Source organism: Mustela lutreola, chromosome 2 (genome assembly GCF_030435805.1).
Source record: "Mustela lutreola isolate mMusLut2 chromosome 2, mMusLut2.pri, whole genome shotgun sequence".
In the NCBI taxonomy this organism is placed as follows: Eukaryota; Metazoa; Chordata; class Mammalia; order Carnivora; family Mustelidae; genus Mustela; species Mustela lutreola.
Window position 1 is genome coordinate 76,425,858 of NC_081291.1, and position 23,517 is coordinate 76,449,374.

The 23,517-nt window shown below is 44.9% G+C and overlaps 1 protein-coding gene across 4 annotated transcripts in view; it reads left to right on the plus strand.

Moving 5' to 3' along the window:
- Nucleotides 1-23,517, plus strand: part of OSBPL10 (oxysterol binding protein like 10) — a 327,328-nt gene that overhangs the window by 88,285 nt on the left and 215,526 nt on the right. For 3 of the 4 annotated variants that reach the window (XM_059162392.1, XM_059162393.1, XM_059162395.1), the window contains exons 2-3: nt 19,727-19,902; nt 23,275-23,354. In XM_059162392.1, the coding sequence (XP_059018375.1) occupies nt 19,727-19,902; nt 23,275-23,354 (256 nt within the window). Of the gene's footprint in view, nt 1-12,770; nt 13,044-19,726; nt 19,903-23,274; nt 23,355-23,517 lie in introns of those variants that run through there. The other variant, XM_059162394.1, reaches the window with a different exon arrangement.

The window sequence follows — 23,517 nt, forward strand, 5'->3', positions numbered from 1 at the left end:
TTTATTTGTCATGCTTGAGATACACGAGAGTCCATTTTGGAAAATTTGCAGCTGTTATTTCCTTAAATATTGTCTTCCCATCATTCTCTCCATTCTGTTGTTTGATGCAGATCAGTGTTTGGCCTCCTGATCTGCTAATGTCTCTCCCGTGGTTTCAGTGTATCTTTTCTGTTGTTGCTGCAGTTTGGGGGAATTTCTTTAAGTATATCTTTCAGGTTACTTATTCTCCTTCTCTCCCTGTTTTTTAATTTTTATGATTTAAAAAATATTTATTTGACACACAAACACACACACACACAGTGAGAGAGGGAGCACAGACAGGAGGAGTGGGAGAGGGAGAAGCAGACCCCCACTGAGCAGGGACCCTGATGCAGGACTTGATCCCAGAACCCTGGGACCTGAGCCAAAGGCAGACACCCAATGACTGAGCCACCCAACCATCTCTCTCTCTTTTTTTAAAGAAAATATTTATTCATTCAGTTTTATATAGAGAGGGAACAGGGGAAGGGGTAGACAGAGAGAGAATCCCGAAGCCGACTCCCTGCTGAGCTCAGAGCCTGATGTAGCAGGTCACAATCCCAGCACTCTGAGATCTTGACTAGAGCCAAAATCATGAGTCAGCCACTTAACCAATTGAGCCACCCAGGCACCCCCAGATTACTTACTCTCTTTTTAACTGTTTCGAATCTACTGCTTTAACCATCCAGAGATTGTTTTATTTTATTTTTTTTTAATTTTAGTTTTTTTGAGGTATAGTTGACACACAGTGTTACATTGGTTTGAAGTATACAAAACAGTGATTTGACAAGTCTGTATGTTATGCTATGCTCACCACAAGTGTAGCTCCCATCTCTCATCCTACAACTACAATGCCATTACAGTACCATTGATGACATTCCCTATGCTATACAATCTTTTAATTAAAAAAAATTATAATTTTAATGTATAGTGGTTGCATTTTGTTTTCAAATATGCCTCTTCTTTCCTGATAGTCTTTTGTTATGTGCACATCTTTGTATTTGTATACTTTATTTCATTAACTATTTTATACCCAGCTATTATATACTCTTTATCTGACAATTTTAATTATCTGCTATTCTTGGAGATTTGAATGCGTTGTGGCTTTTGTTTTTTGTTTTTGCTGCCAAAACTCAGTCCTAGTGGCTTGTCTTCTTTTGTACGTGGTGATCTTTGTGAATATGTTGCTTGAACTTAACTACATGACAATATACATTAGGTATGCTTCCTCCAGAGGGGATTTACTTTTGTTTCTTAGAGTAGACGGGGGGTGCTGATCTGAGACCATTTAAGACCCCCTTGAGGGTCTTGGTTTAAAGGGGATCCCAGGTGTGGCTTCTCCCAAACCTGGGAGAAATTGAGCCCACTATTGCAGTAGCATGCTACTATCAACATCTGCCCTCAAGACAGCCAACCCAGCTGCCCACAGCCCCGGTACCACATGGGTACATATGTGTTGGTTTCCTGTGAGATTTCTTACATAGTGTCTAGAACTCAGTTATCATAGCAGGAAGACTCCTCAAAACCCCCACTGCCCATGATACCAGAAGTGAAAGGACTTTCTCAGCTTCACATTTAATGATAATCACCTGAACACCAAACAAAGTTTGAGTTCCAAGATTTTTTCCTTTGTGTTTTGAAAGCATTCCTTTGTCTTCTGACATCCAGTGTTGCTCTTGACACTCGGATGTCAGTCTGGTATTTTTCTTTCTTCATAGGTTTTCTGCTTTTTTCCTCTGGAAACTTTTAAATTTCTTCTTTTTCTTTGATTCGTAATTTTACTCTAATAGATCTAGATGTGGCTTTTTCTCATTCAGTCTTTCTGGAATTCTGTTAATTCTTTTAATATGAAGTGTTAACTCTTTAACTGTTGCAAATTTTTGGTTCTTATTTCTTTAAATATTTCCCCTTCACCTTTTATTCTTTTTTCCTCCACGTGGAACTGCTGTAAGGTGGATGTTGACACTTCTATGGTATCACAGTTTTCCACCTTTAAAATCCAGTCCTGTTGCCTTTAGCAAGAGTGCACTGATGAATCTTCTAGCTCACCAATTCATTTTTCCACCTCTTTCTGCTTTCCTCCCATTCCTTCAAGTGCCCTTTTACAAAACTTCTTTTTCTTTTTTAAGATTTAAAACATTTATTTGTCAGAGAGAGAGAGAGAGAGCGAGCACAAGGGGAGGGGCAGGCAGTAGGCAGAGGGGGGAGCAGCAAGCAGAGGGAGAAGCAGGCTACCCACTGAGCAAGGAGCCTGAAGCAGCACTTGATCCTAGGACTCTCTGGGATTATGTCCCAAGCCAAAGGCAAACGCTTAATGACTGAGCCACCCAGGTGTCTTATTTTTCCAAACTCAGTATTTTCCATTGGTGGTTCTGTTTCTTTCTACTCCCCATTTCTGGTTGCCTCCCATAGCTTACTGAAGCTGTTTAAATTATTTAAGTATTCTTCCCATTAGGCCTGCTTCTTCCACTGTGAACTGTTCCAATCTTTCTCCCACCTCTTTTAATGGCACACATGCTTCTCGAATTTCTGCTTCTTTTTGCTACTGTCAGGTACCTTTTATTACTTGGTGATGGTTAGCTGCTGACTCGGTGGGGGAGGATGCCCTGAGGAGCGAAGGGCAGCCTGGATCTCTTCATCTCTGTCTTCTTTCTTCTTCATCCCAATGACTTGACCCGAGTCCTTCTTAATGCTGCCTGACTGTGGCTTTGGAGAGGTATTGAGGTGGGAAGGCAGGGGGTCAGGAGCTGGCTGGCTCCATTGTACTTGCTCTTGTTATGGAACCCCCAAAGCCAGGCACTGCCTAGATACCACAGCAGCTTCTGAGCTGGTGCTTCTACTTAACCTGGGCAGTAATAGTGACACGTGTGGTCGAGTTGGAGGACTCTTCCTTGAAACTGTGCCCCCTTTATGGCCCTTGTGCTCCCTGGCCCCCGCCTGTCCCTGCATTTGGGAACCTGGGCACCTCTGCTCTGCACCCCAGTCTCTCAACATCCTTTCTGTTCTGTGGCATCTCTAGGATTGGGTTCTGAGGAGAGAGCCAGATGATGTGCTTGTTCTCCACCTGAACAAAGAAGAAAGAAAGGGGAAAAAATAGATTTTTTAAGGAAATAATACTATCCTTTGCAGAAAACACAAGTACTTCCCATTTGATTAGATCATTTGGAAAGTGGGGCCATTGCACGTAGAACCCGGAACGTTTGATCCCCAAATGGGCATAGTCTTAAACAGTCTTTGGGAAGTAACTATTATTTTTGTGTGAAGTTTGAAAATGATACAGTAACTCTTTATCCTCTACAGATGTGATGGTGATCTATTGTGTGGGACCCTAAAGGAAGTCTGTTATGAAAACTTAATGATCCATGGTGAACGCTTCACTCACATATCTGTCATACAGTTCTTAAAGTTTGAGTGTCTTGAAATTAACATGGCCTTGTTCCTCATGGTCATAAGTAAGAAATGTAGATATATTAAGCACAATTTCTCATGCTGGATGTGTGTGGTATATATGTATGTATAATGGGGATATATCATTGATGTGAAATTATTCTCAGCAATTGAGTGATTTCTAAACACTTTAGGTTTATAATAGGTTGTTACCTTTTGTTTAATATGGTGATATGATTGGTCTTCATCCATGTTACTTTTTCTGGATTCTGCATTGTGTTTAACCCAAATAATTATTTTTTTTTAAGATTTTATTTATTTATTTGTAAGAGAGAGAGTGAGAGCGAGCACAGGCAGACAGAGTGGAAGGCAGAGTCAGAGGGATCATGACCTGAGCTGAAGGCAGCTGCTTAACCAACTGAGCCACCCAGGCGCCCCCAAAAATAAATAAATAAATAAAAAGGGACGCCTGGGTGGCTCAGTTGGTTAACCCAAATAATTATAACAAGTACATAATTTGTTGCTTTTGCTCACAGAATCCTTTCAGATAACATAGCTATAGGCTTCTTGAGAGCAGAAACTGACCTGTTGACCAGTGTATCTTCAGCATTTGGCATATAGTAGGGTTGCTAAATGTTGGTGGGAGCAGTGAGCGTTATAATCCCGTTTTAACAACCTGCTCACTGGCTGGCACAGGAAGAGGGGTCACATGGGTTGGTGTGTCAGTTAGGAATAGTGTTCAGCTGCGATTAACAGGTGGCATCAGCCACTGGCTCTCAAGTTTGGCCTCAGTTGCAGTCACCCGGGGAGCTTGGACAATTACCGATGCCTGGCTTTCACTCCCAGAAATTCCGATTTAATTGGTCTATGTGCATGCATAGGGGAGTGGACCTTGGAACTAGGGGTTTTAGTCTGCTTGGGCAGCTATAACAAGACTGGGTGGCTTAGACAACAGAAATTTATTTCTCGGTTATGGAGGCCAGAAGTCTGAGAGCCAGGTGCCAACAAGGTGGGTTTCATTCTGAGGCCTCTTCTCTTGAGTGGTAGATGACCGCCATCTTGCTGTGTGCACAGGGAGAGAGCGAGCTTGTTCTCTGCAGTCTCTTCCTTGTAAGGACACTAATTCTACCAGACCAAATGGTCCCTCCCTCCCCCTGCCCATAACCTAATTCAAACTTCATTTCTTCCTTATAGGGCCTGTCTCCAAATACAGACATGTTGGAGGTTAGGGCTTCTAGATATGAATTTGGGGAGGACAAAATTCAATCTATAACGCCAGATGATTCTGATATGCAGCCTTTATTTTTATGTCACATAAAAAGTTTGGAGGTTAACTTTTTAGGGTTGGAGTTGCAGGGGCTGGGTGGGGGGTTCCACAGAGTTCAAAGACCCAGGCTCCTTCTCACTTCCTGCTTCACCATCCGCAGGCCGTGGCCATGGCCTTCAAAGTTGGAATGTGGAAATTCCAGCCGTGATATCCATCTTCTGAAAAGGCAGGGGAAGGAATCTAATACACCATTGTTCCTTGTTAGCTAGAACTCAGTCACATGACCACCTCTAGCTGAGAGGAAGGTTGGGAAGTATATTCGGGCATGGCCTACTGTGCCCAGCTAAAAATTGGAGTCCTCTTGATTCAAGAGAGAAGAGAAAATACATATTGGGTCGGGCAGTCAGCCATCTCTGCTACATCTGGTTTCAGACCGTGCCAGAGTGGAGGTTGCAGACCCTAGTTTCAACTGAGTAATCTTTCCACTGCTCCCAGTAAAAGTGGAACATGGGTATTGGGAAACATCTGGTAAACTTGGGCTTGCTGCATCAACAAGGACCGATCTGCTTGACAGTAAGGTAGGGTCATGGCACTCCGTGAATCTTGAAGTAAACACATCAGCGTATGGTCACAAACAGCACATTTCAGTTCTTACCTCACTGACATTTTGTCAGCATTCCACACAGCGGGTCATAGCCTCCTTTCCCAGACGTTCTCTTTCTGGGGTTCTGGTTTCCTCCTAGCTCTCTGCCTCGGGTTCTGTCTCTTTTGCTGTTCACGATTAGATCCCCCCACATCTTGGTTTTAAGAATACTCCTCCCTGCCTCCCCTTCTCCTCTCGTCTCTTTCTGTGTTAATCTCATACACGCCTTTGGCCTCCGTGTCTCCTTATTTACAGGTGATTTCAACTTGATAGCCGTAGCCCAGACCTCCTCTGGGCTCCAGCCCCATTCATCCAGCTGCTAACCGACATCTCTTGAAAGTTGTAAAGGTCTCTCAGGTGCAGAATTCCCCAAACACAATTACCTGTTCATCATGAAGTCTTGTCGATGGTGCCCCTGCGGTAAGCCTGCCTCTCCATGCTGGCCAAGCCTAGTGCCGGGAACACTGAAGTGTTTTCTTTTATTTATTTATTTGACACAGAGAGAGAGAGAGATCCCAAGCAGGCAGAGAGGCAGACAGAGAGGGGGAAGCAGTCTCCCCGCTGAGCAGGGAGCCCCATGTGGGGCTCGATCCCAGGACTCCGAGACCACGACCGGAGCCCAAGGCAGAGGCTCAACCCACTGAACCACCCAGGCGCCCGTGGAGTGTTTTCTTTTAAAGATTTTGTTTATTTGTCAGAGAGAGAAAGAGAGGGAGAGCGAGCAAGTGCATGTGCAAGCAGGGGGAGTATCAGGCAGAGGGAGAAGCAGGCGGCCTGCCCAGCAAGGAGCCAGGAGCAGGACTTGATCCCACAACCCTGGGATCGTGAGCATTCGCCAAAGCAGATGCTTAACGGACTGAGCCACCCAGGTGTCCCTGAAGTGTTTTATTTTAAATACTTTTATTAAGGTATAATTTACATACCATTAAATTCACCATCCAGTTTGAGAACATTTCTATCCCTGAAAAAAATTCCCTGTAGCTGGTTTGTGGTTTATCCCGCTCCCGTTCTCAGCTGTTCATCTGCTTTTTCTAGCTGTAAATTTGCCTCCTCTGAACATTGTGTATAAACGAAACTATGTAACGTTTCATCTTTTGCACCTGGTTTCCTCTACTTAGCATAAGCCTTTTGAGGCTACCCCGTAGGGTAGCACATGTATCAGTATTTTTTTAATTGCTAAATAGTATTTCATTGTCTGCATAGATCACATTTTGCTTATCCTTTCACCAGCGGATGGATATTTTGACCTTGGGAACTCCCTAACCAGGTCACATTCTCTTCTCTTCTCCAGGAGACACTCACCGCAGCTATAATTTTGCCATTTATTTTAGTGACTATTTTGTGTGTTGGAGTCATTTGTCCACCCCACCATGCATTCGAGTAGGGGCCTTGTCCATACCCCATCCCACCAGTGTAGCCTTAGCTCTTGGCACAGGGTGCCTAGCACATTGTAGGTACTCAGTGCAAAAGGATTGTTTTTAAAGAAATGAGTCAATTCTTGCAAATAGAACCTAGTTTTGGAACTAGGTTTTCTCCCTTTTTCTTTTTTTTTTCAGAAATTTGGACTTATATAGACTCTCTTTTTTTTTAAACCCTGGGTAAAGCTATCCACATCTGGGGTGCCTGGGTGTCTCAGTCGGTTAAGCATCTGCCTTGGGCTCAACTTATGATCTTGGGGTCCTACGATGGAGTCCTCCATTGGGCTCCCTGCTCAGTGAGGAGGCTGCTTCACCCTTTCCCTCTGCTCCCCTCCCCCACCACTGTGCTCTTGCTATTTCAAGTAAATAAATACAACCTTAAAAAAAGTCCTCTTCAGGGGCACCTGGGTGGCTCAGTGGGTTGAGACCTCTGCTTTCGGCTCGGGTCATGATCCCAGGTTCCTGGGATGGAGCCCTGCATCGGGCTCTCTGCTGGGCGGGGAGCCTGCTTCCTCCTCTCTCTCTGCCTGCCTCTCTGCATACTTGTGATCTCTGTCTGTCAAATGAATAAATAAAATCTTTAAAAAAAAAAAAAAAAGTCCTCATCAAAGAACCTTCGTACCGCTGACCATGTTGAGAATCAGGTGCTAATCCTTGCCCAATAAGATTTCCATGGCATGTCAACCAAAGAACAAATCAAGGCTCTTGTTTTAAGTTCTGCCTTGTTGGCATTGTAGTCAATTAACTAAACTGCTGACACAATGTAATACGAACGTCAGCATTGGGTACGATTTACTGTTTGCGTTTGGAAATGCGACGTGTGCTTTGGAAGCTCTTGTTTTATAACCAGACAGATCTTTAGGCCCAGTGATGGTGGGATAGTCTGCAAAAGAGAGTCATTCGGCTTTCTGCTTTTGCAGGACTGGATGTCAAAGCTCAGAGTGGATAAAGGACTTTGTCACCAATGTGAGAACCAGTGGCTCTTGAAGTGTGGGCATTGCAGCAGCATCAGCCTCAGCCCTGGAAGATGTTAGAAATTCAAATTCTCGGGGCACCTTGTTGGCTTAGTCGGTTAAACATCTGCAGCTGCCAGGTCATGATCCTGGGGTCCTGGGATTGAACCCCACGTCAGGCTCCCAGCTCAGTGGGGAGCCTGCTTCTCCCTCTCCCTTTGCCCCTCCCCCCTGCTTGTGCAGGCACTCTCTCTGTCATTCTTTCAAATAAATACATAAAATCTTAAAAAAAAAAAAATTCACATTCTCATGCTTTACCCCAGACTTCCGCAATCAGAAAGTCTGGGGAGGGTCCAGTGAGCTGCTTCTTAATAAGGTTCCAGGTGATTCTGATGCAGCTAAAGCTTGAAAACCGCTGGTCTAGGCCATAGTCAGGCCGCTTACCACCAAGTAAGACCTCTTTCTTTTGTGCTGCATCACCCTAGGAAGGATGCAAGATCCTTTGATCCAAGGACAGTGGAGTTTAGGGCTTGACTGAGTTGGGTATCTGGGGACAAAACTGAGATTCCTGGGAATCTGAATTGCTTCCCCGGGTAGGTCTCCGCTCTATTCATCTCCGTGGGAGCCAGGCTGGGAACGCCTACCCTTTTTTACCCCAGGGCTTTAGCGAGTACCAGAATCTTTTTCACCGTGACTTGATGTGTGAGTTCAGCCTTCCAGTCCAAAGCAGGGACCTGAATCAAGACTCGGCCCATTGTAAGTATCCTCGGGTAAATTACCTGTGCCCTCAACGGCAAGAGTGCAAATGGGAGCTCTGTGCCTCACGATACCTCCTGATATTTTACAGTCTTCTTACTACAGTGTTAAGAGTCTTCCCTGAAGGCACTGGAAACTCAAGAGTTAATAGTTCAGAAGGTGAGAGGCACTGTTCTGAAAGCCTGTATTAATCCTTGTCAGACAGGTCTCCGTTCTTGCTTTTGGAATTAAATCACCCCGTCTCTAAAAGCAGATTGAATCTCATCGTAGATCAAATCCAAGCACAGTGCATCAAATCTCGTGTTCAAAGTTAACGTTGACTTATGCTGGTGCTTTATTAGGTGGTTCTAGAGGCCGCTGGGTGGCTCGCTCCTTAATCTTCAGGTGGGTTTTTCAGCCCGGGTCCCTACGAGCAGCTGAGCACCTGCCTAATGTTGCTTGATGATCCGATTACTCGGGAGCTTTCTGCCAGGTAGTTTTGGAACTTTTCCTTAAATCTTTCTCAAAAATACTTCCAAAGGGACAGAGCCAAGAAAACCCACTGCCTGGGTGGTTGTGATTTTGGAGCTGGGATTGGGCTCGTTCAGACGCAGACAAAATGAGGTCGTCGCACACTTAAATAATAAATCCTGCTTGGTTGTCCGGGCGTGTAGGTGCTCAGGCGTTTGCTGTGTGAGTGATGGTGGGGGAAGCCGAAAACCAGGCTCCTGAACAACACCCGTGAGGTTTTCTTCCATCTGTGGCTTTGCGCTGGCTCCTCTCCTGCAGGGCGTTTTAGGGAAACTTTGAAATTTCACATTCCTGATTTCCTGACCTCATCTGCAAAGATGCTGATTCTCTAGGTGTGGGTTGGAGTTAGAAATCCACATTTTTAACAAGCTGCTTAACTGATTTGGTAAGCAGAGAGTGGCCAATCCAAACTGTAAGACACATTCTTTTTAGAAGGCAAGGTACTGCAGTATTTTTTTAAACCATACGTTATTAGCTGTCAGTTTTATTTATGGATTTTTTTTTTTTTTTTTTTTTTACTTTAGAGATTTTTTTTTTTAAAGATTTATTCATTTGAGAGCATAAGCAGGGGGGAGAGGCAGAGGGAGAAGGACAAGCAGACTCCACTGAGCAGAGCCCGATGTGGGGCTTAATCCCAGGACCCTGAGATCATGACCTGAGCCGGAGGCAGAGGCTTAACCATCTGAGCCACCCAGGTACTCCTAGAGATTTTTTAAATTTAGAAATATGTGCCAATACTTTTATTATGGTTTTGCCTCTGTCATGCCCTCCCCACTCTAACCTATTCTCCTAGCTTTTCCTAATTTTCCTATTAACCGATTTTCTCCTAAATGAATATAAATTATAATATGCCAATTACATTTAAATGTTATATTACTAAAACTAATACTACTTATTTTTTAAAAACTGAAGTCTTTAATACACCATTTTCCTGTGAACTGTAAAGAGTGTGACCTATAACATTTCTACTACTTGATGGTTTTTTGGGCAGTGTTTTGGAAGATTTATCCATGCACATTTAAAAAGTCTTATCGGGTGCCTGGGTGGCTCAGTCAGTTAAGTGTCTGCCTTTGGCTTAGGTCATGATCCTGGGGTCCTGGGATCGAGCCCCAAATCAGGCTCCCTGTTCAGTTTTCTCTCTCTCTCTCTCTAGCTCTCAAATAAATCTTGGGAAAAAAAAAAACCCTATTTTTTGCCAGTGTATATAATTATTTGAAAAATCTAAAATAAAACTGACTGTTGTCTTGGATGTCTATTTTCTGCATATCTGTTCAATCCTACAGAATTAATAGGTGATAGGATTCTACAACCTCCCAATCTGACTGTATTTGCTTTTTTTCTTGCATTTCTATCAGTTTTTTTTAAAATTTATTTTTTATAAACATATACTTTTATCCCCAGGGGTACAGGTCTGTGAATCACCAGGTTTACACACTTCACAGCACTCACCAAAGCACATACCCTCCCCAATGTCCATAATCCCACCCCCTTCTCCCAAACCCCCTCCCCCCAGCAACCCTCAGTTTGTTTTGTGAGATTAAGAGTCACTTATGGTTTGTCTCCCTCCCAATCCCATCTTGCTTCATTGATTCTTCTCCTACCCACTTAAGCCCCCATGTTGCATCACCACTTCCTCATATCAGGGAGATCATATGATAATTGTCTTTCTCTGCTTGATTTATTTTGCTAAGTATGATACGCTCTAGTTCCATCCATGTTGTCGCAAATAGCAAGATTTCATTTCTTTTGATGGCTGCATAGTATTCCATTGTGTATATACACCACATCTTCTTGATCCATTCATCTGCTGATGGACATCTAGGTTCTTTCCATAGTTTGGCTATTGTGGACATTGCTGCTATAAACATTCGGGTGCACGTGCCCCTTTGGATCACTACGTTTGTATCTTTAGAGTAAATACCCAATAGTGCAATTGCTGGGTCATAGGGCAGTTCTATTTTCAACATTTTGAGGAACCTCCATGCTGTTTTCCAGAGTGGCTGCACCAGCTTGCATTCCCACCAACAGTGTAGGAGGGTTCCCCTTTCTCCGCATCCTCGCCAGCATCTGTCATTTCCTGACTTGTTTATTTTAGCCATTCTGACTGGTGTGAGGTGATATCTCATTGTGGTTTTGATTTGTATTTCCCTGATGTCGAGTGATATGGAGCACTTTTTCATGTGTCTGTTGGCCATCTGGATGTCTTCTTTGCAGAAATGTCTGTTCATGTCCTCTGCCCATTTCTTGATTGGATTATTTGTTCTTTGGGTGTTGAGTTTGCTAAGTTCTTTATAGATTTTGGACACTAGTCCTTTATCTGATATGTCATTTGCAAATGTCTTCTCCCATTCTGTCAGTTGTCTTTTGATTTTGTTAACTGTTTCCTTTGCTGTGCAAAAGCTTTTGATCTTGATGAAATCCCAATAGTTCATTTGTTCCCTTGCTTCCCTTGCCTTTGGCGTTGTTCCTAGGAAGATGTTGCTGCGGCTGAGGTCGAAGAGGTTGCTGCCTGTGTGAGGAAGGAATCCATCAAAATCTTTGAGGAGAACACAAGCATTTCTATCAGTTTGCTTTATGTATTTTTGATCCTCTGTTTTTGCTTCTTTGCAGTGAAAACTATTTTAATCCACAGGAGTATCTTAACGGTTTAGAGTTATGAACTATATCGCTAGATTGCCTGCGTTAAAATCTAGCCCCATCATTTCCTGTTTGTAAGATCCTGAACAAGTTACTCTTTCTTGACTTGAATTTTTTCCCCCGTAGGAAGAGGTTATGATCGCATTTTTTCCCAGAACTGCTGGGAGTTATAAATGAATTAATATGAGTAATAATCCATGGCATGTAGAAAGTGCTCTGTGAAGATTAGCAGTTGTTTTTACTAATGGTTCAGCTTCTCTATCTTTAAGATTTCTGAAAACTAACATAATGGTTGTGCTATACACAGCCCATATCCTAAATTTTTCTGATCGATTGAAATTGGACCTGTATCGCATGCCCAAATGTTTGGGAATGACGAAGTCCTTCTGTGATTCTGTGATAGCGTCTACTTGTCCCCTGGTTGGTGATGAGCCTTAAGGCCCTCTCACAACTTAGCACCTTCTGGAGGATGTTGGAATCTCTGCCTTTTGGGGCATGGATGAGGCAGTGGTGGACTTCTCTGATCGTAAGTCAAACAGTAAGTATTGGAGACTCTTGGAATGGTCATCAAGAGGACGTGACCACCAGTTGACCCCATGAGCTGGACCTGGGCATCCAGAGGCCTCTCAGCTCCTCCCCTGTGCTAGGAATGTGGGTTCCTGCTCCCAGAAGCTGCTCCAAGGATGCAGACTTGAGATGGTGATGTGATAGTGAGACACCTGCACGGTATCCATGACCTTTAAGGTTTGGAGGGTGGGCACGTGGATTTGTTTTGCTGCTGCCCAAGGCAGGCCTCCTGTGTAAATTCTCTTTGCGTATTAAACTGCCACCTACCCACTGGGAGGGGCCTGGCCCCTCAAGTCCCTCCCTGTCCTTTTTTTTTTTTTTTTTTTAGATTTTGTTTATTTATTTGATAGAGATCACAAGTAGGCAGAGAGGCAGGCAGAGAGAGAAGGGGAAGCAGGCTCCCTGCTGAGCAGAGAGCCTGATGCAGGCCCCCCTCCCTCCCCTCCTTAAGCTACAGTTTCACATTACATCCGGGAATCTCTGAATGGGCTGGGAATTCACGGAGGGAACATGGCCATCCTATCGTCGCAAGTTACAAGACTTAAGCAGATCTCAGACGTTCAAGTTTGGCTAGGATTGAGGAGGCCTTGGAGTTTGTAAGGTTTTGGCGCTTCCTCTCCAGGTTACCGTGAGAGAAGTTCTACAAGATTTCCCTTCTCTGTTCAAGTCAGAAACTCTAAGGATTATGAGCATGAGCCCTTCCCCGTGAGAAGACCACCATGATCAGGTGTTATGGGCCTCCCTGGGATGCATGAATACCCTCTCACGTGTGACTGGCACTTCTGAGGAGGCAACTCCGTGTGGAGAAATTATATACGCTGCTCTCTGGAGATGAGAAGGGCTCACTGGAGGTGGTCAACAGGCGGTGTCAGGTTTGAAGACTTAAGGTGAATTTAGGAGAATACACCCACAGTTTGATATTTCCCCTCCTCCTTCATATACCGAGTTTGCTTTGCAGATTTTCATTTTAATTTTTCTGTAAACAGTAGATTGGAAGTTTTAGAAATGTGATTCTAGGTGTCAGAAATGGTGATATTTTATTATATTTTTATTATGTATTTATTTTTTAAAAAGATTTTATTTATTTGACAGAAATCACAAGTAGGCAGAGAGGCAGGAAGAGAGAGAGGAGGAAGCAGGCTCCCCGCTGAGCAGAGAGCCCGATGTGGGCTCGATCCAGGACCCTGGATCATGACCTGAGCTGAAGGCAGAGGCTTTAACCCACTGAACCACCCAGGCACACAGAAATGATGATATTTCAACTGATAGAAATTGGGTGGGTGGGTGGGGCAGCTGAAACCTGAGTAATCAGTGTGTGTAGGGCTATAAGAACTGCTCCTTGAGCTCTGTGCCTACACCTGTCAAGTTCTCTTGCGGCTTGGGCCCATGGAGGAGGGGAGGATGCCCAAGGTGGAGAAATCCCGCCTCTGTGAGAGGGTCCTCTGTCTCTGCCATTTTGGTGTACCAGTGGGGTGTGCGCTGGGGTTCCCGAAGAGTCGGGCAGCAAATAATCCAACCTAGGAAAGCATCTTAAGTGGAAGACCAACGTCAGTGTTGTCCTTAGTGGGGGTAAGGCCGTTACTCAGATGTCTCCAGCCTGTCTGGTGAGTTCCAGCAGTGGGGGCAGGTGCTTCTCAAGACAGGGTGCCTGAGGAAGGTGAGACCCATCTCCGTGGGAAGGATTGCCTGACTACCTGTGGACAGCAGGAGCTGGGTCCTCTTTCCTCATTCATGTGGGGCTGGGGGTGGTGGGTCTGGCAGGCAGGGAGTCCCTGAGGTTCTGGCCCCAGCATCAGGCATGGAGATGAGGGACTGAGCCTCCGGGGAGACGAGAAGAGTTCTGACAGCCTATTGGAGATAACACAGGTATGAAAGGTGTCTGCTCAGCTGCCGTCAAGAGGCGAGCACCTCTTCTTCCTAGGGCCTTTACTCTTGTCGTTTTACTTTTCACCTTTCAATTCAGATGGAGTGACTTAGCTTTTTGTCAGGACCAGCCTGTCTACTAAGTTTGTCTTCAAAGGAAGGTTTTTTACACTGCATTTTTTTCTCTTTATAATTCTCTTGTGGTTTTGTTGCACCTTCTGCCTGTCCGCATCTGTGAACTTCTCAAAGCAACACCCCCCCAACCTTTCCCGTGACATTTCTGCTCCAGGCTGGAGTTTGGCCTCATGGACGTTGCTGTGCTTTTAGGGTATGTTCTTCCCTGCTCCCAATATAAAAATGGATTTTTCAACTTTCAGATGCTAAACTTGGACCTTAATGAAACTGTCAGGCAGCTGGGTGAGATCAAGAAGCTACAGGTGTAGACAGATAACCTGGGGGATGCAAGAATTGGAAGGCAGTGCTAGGAAAGGGCTGCGGCTGGTGTGTGTGTGTGTGTGTGTTGTGTGTGTGTGTGTGTGTGTGTGTGAAAGTCAGTGCATGTGCAGCGGAGTGTGAAAGTGTGTGCATGTCCGAGTAGGTAGAAGTGTGGTGTGAGTTCAAGAATGTTGACATGAATGCAGAGGTATGAACGTGAGTATCTGTGTAAGTGTGCAGGTGTGTTTGTGGGAACATGTGAGTGTCCACATCTGTGAGTGTGTATATGAAGGGTGGAGTGGTGCACGTGTGTGGTGTATCTAAAGCGGTGAGGCTTGCCTGAAGCATAAGCAGTACAGGGGCTGGTCCTCCGTCCTTCCAGGGAAGGCACCTGCTGCGTGCCGTGGCTCCTGGCTTTGGAACTGGCCAGTGGTGTCCCCAGGAAGCTGGGCTGCCAGCAGTGAAGACGCCTCTCCAAGCGGGTTTATGTTCTCCCCTGGTTTTCTTTCCCCACCATGTTCTTTGCTTTGTTAAAGCAGCGAAAAATACAGGCTGGCTCTGTGTACAGTGAAGTTTACCTTCACATTGGGTTGCACGCTAAAGCCTGAAGACATTAATTAAAAAAAAGAAAAAAAGAGTAGAATTAAGTTTGTCTTAATCATTTCTCTAGGAGGAAAAACCTGTAAGAATGTTTCAGGATTTTATCTAGCAATTTCACTTGGGCTTAGAAAGTCTCATTTAGAAATATGGCTCACTTTTCCTATTTAGCAGGAAAGCTGTGACTTTCAGATACTGCTCCAGGCTCCGAACAGCAGTAACTGACAGAGCCTTGACCCAGTGGGAAACCAAATTTAATTTCATTCCTCCCAGGGGATGTGACCAACCGGGATTGCCCTCCTTAATGCCGTATGGACCGCTCTCCCCTTCCGTGACACAAGCTAACTTACCTTTCAGAGGCCGGCCTGAAGGGACACTTTGTTGAGTTGGCTATAGTTTTTAATCTGCTTGTACTCCATTGCTTCTCTCCAAACACAATAATTTCTCGTTGTCTTTAGAAGGGGAGTAAATTATTGATGACCTTCCTTAGTGCTCATGATTCAAACCTGCACATTTGCATTTAAACTATTTTAGAACGCAGTAGAAGTGGTTCCCTCCCCCCCCCCCCCATCTGTGACAGGTTAAAATTAAGATGTAGGTTTGAAATACATATTATGAAAAATCATTAATGCGTCCCCATATCCTGCATAATGGGACATCATTTGCTTATTGTCATCCCTATTGGGCAAAAGAACAACATTGAATTCATTTCTTTGCATCAGCTTCTGAATAATGTCTTTGCAAATATACAGTGAGTTGTTTAAACAGGATGCATTTGGGAAGCTGCCTCTGGGAGTAAGGAAAGCTGACACCTTCCTAATCAATGAAGAGTCTGTAGAAGCAATAAGGAGAAAGATGTCAAACCCTTTCTCCTTTCCAGCCAATGGCGCATGCCTCTTCCTTGAAGCCTGTTCAGATCTCTTTCCTCTTCTACTTCCCCCAGGAAAGCTGGTATGATTTTGGACAGGGGATGCTGCAGCTCTGGCCCGGGAGGGTGGGGAGGACACAGAGTGCTCTGGTCGGATCCCAGTGTCCTTCCCTACACTTGTAAGGAGTGTTACTGTTAGTGCTCTGCCTTGCCGGGAGCTTGTCTGCCTGGCTACGTCACAATGACGTTTGATATAGGTCAAGTTGAAAACGTTTACCCCTAAAGAGAGGGCAGGGTCAGCACTTAAATAATTTGATCATTGGCAGCTCAGACATTACCCTGCTCTCTTGTTGAAGGAGGTTTTTTTGGGTGGAGGAAATTTTGTTTTTGCCACACAGAGTTGTGGCAAATTCTTCTTCTTCTTTCTTCTTTCTTCTTTTTTTTTAAAAGAAGTTTATTTTTTAAAAAGATTTGATTTATCTGTCAGTGCACACAAGCAGGAGGAGTGGCAGGCAGAGGGAGAAGCAGGCTTCCCATTGAGCGGGGAGCCTAATGCGGGACTCCATCCCAGGACCCTGGGATCAGGACTTGAGTCAAAGGCGGATGCTTAAGTGACTGAGCCAGCCAGGTGTCCCTAAGTCGGAGCAAATTTTAAGTAGGATGGGGGCACCCGGATGGCTCAGTCAGTGCAGTGTGTGACTTTTGATATCAGGGTTGTAGGTTTGAGCCCCACATTGGGTGTGGAGATTCCTCAAAAGTAAAATCTTAAAAGAATGTTTTTTTAAGTAGGATGTGAAAATAGAAGTACTTTTTGTTTGTTTGTATGTGAATTTGTAAGACTAACTGCTGTAACACATCTTGATTGTAATGGCCTAATTCAGCAGAACTTTCTTATTCCTATACCAGCCTGATGTGGGTGCTTCTTAGCAGGTGACTCCCAGGTGGAGATTCGGAGACCCGGTCCCTTATCTCTTTGCCATAATTGTTGCAGGGTTCTCAAGTTCACCTGCAGGTTGTCTCCATTTCCAACCTCTGTGTGTGTGTGTGTGTGTGTGTGTATGAGAGAGAAGATGAGTGTGTGAGAGTGAGTGTGTATGTCCGTGGGCGGGAGAGAGAGAATGTGTGTTTTATGGGTCAAGCCTGCATTGCTTTTGCTCACATCCTATTGGCTAAAACTCCAATGGCAACACCCTAAGTGCAGGGGAATCTGGGGAATATATTCTGACAGTGTCTCCTAGAAGAGGCAGGCAGTGTGGAGGTCAGTGCCTCTCCACCTTGAGCTGCCTCAGAATCACCTGGAAGCTGAAAACACTGCTTCCTGGGTTCCTCCCCCAGAGTTTCAGAAGCAGCAGGTCTTGAGTGGGGCCCAAGAATTTACATTTCAAACAAGCTCCCAGGTGATGTGGGTGCTGCTGGAGTAGGGACTTTAATTTGGAATAGTCCTGTCTGTGACGCATTTCCATGTCTGATTTATCCACGCTCCTCCTGAAAACCAGAGGTCGATCTGTATCATCCCAGTCTAAGGTGCGGGAGGGAAGGAGATGGGTAAGCGAGGCCAACCGTCTCGGCCAGGCTACTTGGAAGGTTAGACATAATTATGAGAGGAAGATTTCTTAGAGGAATTGGAATTCTGGAAGACTGGGACCTGGGCCGTGCGGCACTCTGCGCTGTGGGAGGGAGCTTCCAGCTTGCTGGATTGGCTCTGTTGGGATAGGAAGGTGGGGAGAATAAACAGCAAGTTTGAGAGAGGTGACTCAAGAGCGGTGGCTTGGAGAAAGGGACAAGGGAGGGCTGGCATGACAATCAAAGGGGGGTTTATGATTGCTGGAGCGAACCAAGCCTTGCCCTTGCACTGTGAGTTTCTTTGGGTCTCAGGATATCCATAAATTGGGAATGACAATGTCTAACTGTTGGACTACTGTGAGGATGATTAGATCAGAGGGTTGTAAGCTTTCTTGATTCACGGCGCTTCCATGTGAAGAAATCCCTAAGTTTCATTTATTAACTGGTTAGCTCCCAACCACTTCATACATATTTATGTTTCAGCACCTTGGTATTTGAAAAAATAATAATAAACAGGAATGGAAAAAAATCTATTTGTTTAAAGAACGCCAGTTACTTACGCATGGGATGTATGCACCTGCGGGCCCTACATGGCTTTTGAACCTTGGGATCGTATAGGGCATCACTGCCCTCTTTTCCTCTTCCACGATGATACTTGCTTCTTATCCCAGCACCACTGGAAACCCTACTTTGCAAAAGCTACCATGTTGTTCCAAGGAACATAGTGCGATCTAACATTAACCTGTGAAAACAACCTAAGTTTGTACATGTATAGCATTTGACCCGTGTTGAGTATTGCCGCTTATCTCTCAAAAACCCAACTATTTTTGGAGTGCCTCTGTGAGTTCACCGTAGTGACCAGGTCCTTTGGTGCCTGGCTTGGAACTGGAATTTGGTGGGTAGGGTTTCCCCCCTTCATTGATTCATTGAACAAAAGTTCACTGAATATCAGTGAAGTGTCTGGCACTGTACTGGGCACTGGGGGGGAACTTACTTCTGCTTCCAAAGGGTGTAGCCTCTAGTCAATGTGGAATTAGAGGCTCCAGGTATAGACTCCCACTGGGGGCAGGCTGGGAAGGACGATTTCAAGGTGCTATGAGAGCTTGTGGGAGGAAGAGTTGAGTATCCGGAGGTTTCTCAAGTTGGTGGTCCTTGAGTTGGTCCTGAAGGCTGAGAAGTTAACATGGCAAGAAGGCAAAGAAACTGCCATCTAGGTAGAAAGAATAGCGTTCTGGGAGGGTGTTTTTCAAACTGGGGAAGGACCCCTCCTCCTCCCCTCAGTTACATTGTAGTTGATTTGTGACTAGTGTGTAGCTTGTGTGTGCCATGTGTGTGGGGCTACATCCAGGCTGTTCAATGAGACTGATTCGCCCATCGGGTGGTGGGATGTTGAAGCAAAGCCAAACTGCAAAGCTGTTGTAGACTGGAAACAATCTGTGGGCTACCCTTGGAGTAATTGTTCTAGACAGGGAGGAACAGCATGATCCAAGGTCCTTTGGTATGGGAGATGACTTGGGGACTCTGAGGGCGGAGAGGAAAGGCTGGTGTGAGTGGAACAGAAAGCAAGAAGGTGGAAAAACCAGCAGGGGCTGTTGTGCGCCTCTAGACTGCAGGAAGTACTTGCATCTCAGACGAAGACCTTTTTTTCCTGGTAGAGAAGGGGAGGTTGTTATGGTGACTTCTAGGTCAGAGCGAGTTCTTGGAGGACCTGCTGGCGTGTGCACCTCGTTCTCTGACCGGTGACCCCTGGAGCTCTGTCTCCTTAGGATTACCCAGGCCACTGGCAGGAAGCTCAGGGCTCAGCTTGCTGTTCCCTGAGTGTAAAACAGCCTCTCTTAGAAGCTTAGAAATGCTAGCTGTTCCTGCGAAGTCCTACAGAGTGTGTTACCTGAGGCTGTGTCCCAGTGCATCTGCTTGCCTTTTTGTGTGTGTGTGGGAGGGGTCATTTGGGGGTTTATGGTGGTATCCTGGGCACCAGGCAAGGTAATGGACATTCCACCCACTCCGGAATGGACTCAGTCCTTGCCTTGCCCCAGTGGCCCATTATAAGCACCATTCTGACCTAAGAACCCAGGACTCTCTCCGTGCTCATGGGCTGACTTCTCTGGGGTGCCTGGGAGGGAGTTTTGGTTTCGACCTTCTTAAGTTGAGAGCCTTGGCGTTGATTTAAGGATCACTTTCCTCCTTTGCCATGAGGAGTGGGCTGGAGAAGGAAAAGTGATGCACTGTGGTTTCTCTGCGCAGGTACTTTGTGCTGGATTTTGAGGCTGGCATCCTGCAGTATTTTGTGAACGAGCAAAGCAAACACCAGAAGCCTCGGGGAGCCCTGTCTCTGTCTGGAGCCATAGTGTCCCTGAGCGACGAAGCCCCCCACATGTTGGTGGTGTACTCCGCTAACGGAGAGATGTATAAACTGAGAGGTATGTTCTCCTGCCAACTCTTCACATGGGTCTCAGGGGCTGCACCCCTAGTTATCATGGGGATGGCTCTCTTGTGTGTGTGTGTGTGTGTGTGTGTGTGTGTGTGTGTTTTAATCCCCTTTAACAGTTTGCTGTGTTCAAGAACTCTGTGGTAACAGACACTGCCTTTCTTTCTTTCTTTTTTTTTTTTTTAAAGAAGAGAATCCTCTTTATTTTCTCTTCAGATTATTTATTTATTTATTTGACAGACAGAGATCACAAATAGGCAGAGAGGCAGGCAGAGAGAGAGAAGGAAGCAGGCTCCCTGTTGAGCAGAGAGCCCGATGCGGGGCTCGATCCCAGGACCCTGAGATCATAACCTGAGCTGAAGGCAGAGGCTTAACCCACTGAGCCACCCAGGCGCTCCTGGACACTGCCTTTCTTAATGCCTAGGGTGGGGAGATGGAGCTGACATTAGGAATTGCCTTTCTTGAATAACTGCAGAATTAAGGACAGATGAAAGGGGAGTGACACTAAAGCCAGCTCAGCTCTTAGATTTCAGATTTTTCCTTTTAGCTCAGTGTGTATTTTCTTTACAGTGTGAGTCTTCACTATAGTCCCCCGGGGGGACTGTGCTGTGAGGACAAAACAAGCCTTTCAAGGGTCAAGGCACCCCTCCCCACCCCAAATTCCTCTAGAACCATCTCTCAGCAAAGGGCCCTGTTACTTACATTGTATTTATTCTGGTATGGTATTGGAGTCTAGTGAGGAAGCCATCTCCTTGGGGTGGAGTTAATTTTTTTGTCTTGCTTTTCCCACTTCTTTCTGCTTCTTGAAAACTGAAGCCTATATGGAAGCCCCTCACTGAGCTGTAACTGTAGGTCCTGCCACCCCTTAGGCACGTCCATCATACAGGTTTTTAGCAATGCCAGGCCTGACTGTAGCAGTTTAATTGGATGGCTAGATCATTCTTCCTTCATTCCATTATAGTTGCATTGCCAGGAAATGTTTTCTTCTAATGAAATAACAAAAATCCAAATGCCCACGTTGGTGTATGCTTGCACATGCATGTGTAGACACATACACACGCACACAAACGGAGTCAGTGTTATTAAGGTCTGAGGAAGGGAAGAACTTGTATGTATTAAGTGTTGGGAGTTGGTTGAGAATCCTATCTTATATTTTTCTTTGTCCAGGTAGGGGCTCAGTATAAAGAACAGGCTCTTTCTCTCCTTAACCCCAAGGAACTGATGACGATAAGTTGGCCTCTGCAAAGCCAAACCCAGGACCCAGCCTCCTTGCCTCTGAGTCCAGTTTTCATGGTTCCACCTCCAAGCTTTACTGCCAAGAGATGGAATAAGCTAATGTTTCTTTATTATCTATACTATACAAGTCATATTTCAGAATCTATAAAACAATCCAGGAACCTATGAAATAAAAATGCCTACAGTTGAAAAAAGTTTTTTAGTTTCTGGAAACGTGGGCAGATTCATGTTCTCTTTGGAGATTCACAGTGTGTGTTCCAGCTGGGTAGATTTATATGGTCCTTGCTTTCGTTTTGTTGTTTATTGCTTAATAAATTGTTAGAGCAGAAACGAAAGCAGGTGAAAAACTTAATAGCATTTCCCCCGACCTCCCCCCCCCCCACCCCCCGCCCTGCCTGTGGTTTATAAAATGACACAAACCCACACAAATAAAAAAAAATCCAACGAACAGGACAATTGAGCCATCTCATTTTGCCTTTTACGAGTTGATACTATTCTCAGGATTATTATGCCCCAGGGGTTTGTTGGTTGGTGTTTTTGTTGTTGTTGTTTTAAGGGTAGCTTTAATAGCAAATACAAAAGTTTTATCTGTGACATTATCGCAAGGGCTAAATTTAGCTTAAAGTTAGCAACTGCAGAAAAGGTGGGATAAATTTCGGCGGATATATGACTGGTCCTTGGCTCACCCTCCGAGGATCTGGGTTTACTCGAGCACGTCTCACCTACGTGTAGAGTTGAATGAGTCTTGATGTCAGTAGTTGCACGGCTTTTGAGAGTGTTTTTGGTGCCATGAACTGGCAGTTCTTCACCTTTCCTAAAGGAAAAAGGCTCTAGTTTCTGCAGAATCCTTTGGAAGTCCAGTTCACCTGGGCTTAACGCTGGTCTACCCCTCCTGATTTGTTCACCCGAAAGTTCAAGCTGAAGTTGAGTTGTACTGACAAACAACTCCGAGGCCCATTTTTGTAAACAATTATAACTTCCAAGGGAATCTTTGTTTCCTGCCTAGTCAACATTCATGCAGTTAATGTTATATTAAACTATTTATGCAGTTAGTTATGCAGTGAAATTGATGACTTAGATTTTATTAGAACCTGTTATGTGTCCATGAGAGTTTAAGAAAATGATGTGATCTATTTGAGATGTGGGAGTGTGGATGGAAGATAATGACCATACACTTGGCCTGTATTTTAATGTCTCTTTGGGGGAAATTTGAGGACCTCTAAAGCAGCGTTTGGAATGTTGTTCTGTCCAATCATAACATGAGTCATTGAGGACACATATGAAAAATAATTCAATTGAATGCTTATTTTGTAGATCCTGGTAAGTCCACAGTACAATGCTAGAAATGCCCAAAGGCTCTGAAAAACTATCCTCTGAGCCTCTTATTTGTCACACATGTAGAGGCACTTAAAAATAATCACGTTTTCCCTTTCCTGCTTTTTATTTTTATTGATGGGAGAGAGTGCAGGGAAGGGGGTAGATGGAGATGGAAAGGGAGAGGACTCTAGCAGCCTCCCTCCTAGCCCAGGGCCCCACATCGGGCTCGATGTCAGAGTCCTGCTCCACTCAGGTGCCCCTCTGCTGCCTCTTTAAATAAGTAGAAATGATCAGGCACCGGAGTGGCTCAGTTGGTTAAGCAGCATCTTTGGCTCAGGTCGTGATCTCAGCGTTCTGGGATTGAGCCCTGCATCAGGGCTCCCTGCTCAGTAGGGAGCCTGCTTCTCCCTCTCTCTTTATCTCCCAGCTTGTGTTCTCATTCTGTCTCTGTCAAATAAATAAATCTTAAAAAAAAAAAAAAAAAGAGAGAGAAATGACTTTTTTCAGAGGAGGTTAAAAAAATGACCAAATTGTTCTTAGACATTTTGGAGTACGTTTGTAATGTGGTTTAAGAGGGAATTTTCTGTTGATGTTAAGTGAAATTTCTTTCTTTCTTTTTTTGTCTGTTTGTTTGCTGCGTGTTTGTTTTGGTGTAGGCACGGGCTGCTTGAGAATATTGTGATCTGCCTTCCTTCTTCCCTTTGCTCTTTCCACCTCACTCCCTGGGCTCCCCCACCTGCTTAGGTGGGTGTAGAAGTAGGTTGGCTACATTTCGGAACAATCTCTACAAGCCGTTTCTTCTCTATTTTAGCTGCCGATGCAAAGGAGAAACAGTTTTGGGTGACTCAGCTTCGAGCTTGTGCCAAATACCACATGGAAACGAGTTCTAAGGTAAGTAATCACCTGGGAGCAAGGAACATTGGAGTAATAATTTGGATTAGCTGCCCTTTAGCCCAATTAACCTGTTTTTTTGGGGAAGCTGTTTTTCATGCTATTTTTGAAGTTACCCACTATACTGGAATTCATATTGTCCTGCTGCATTTAAATCTAAAAC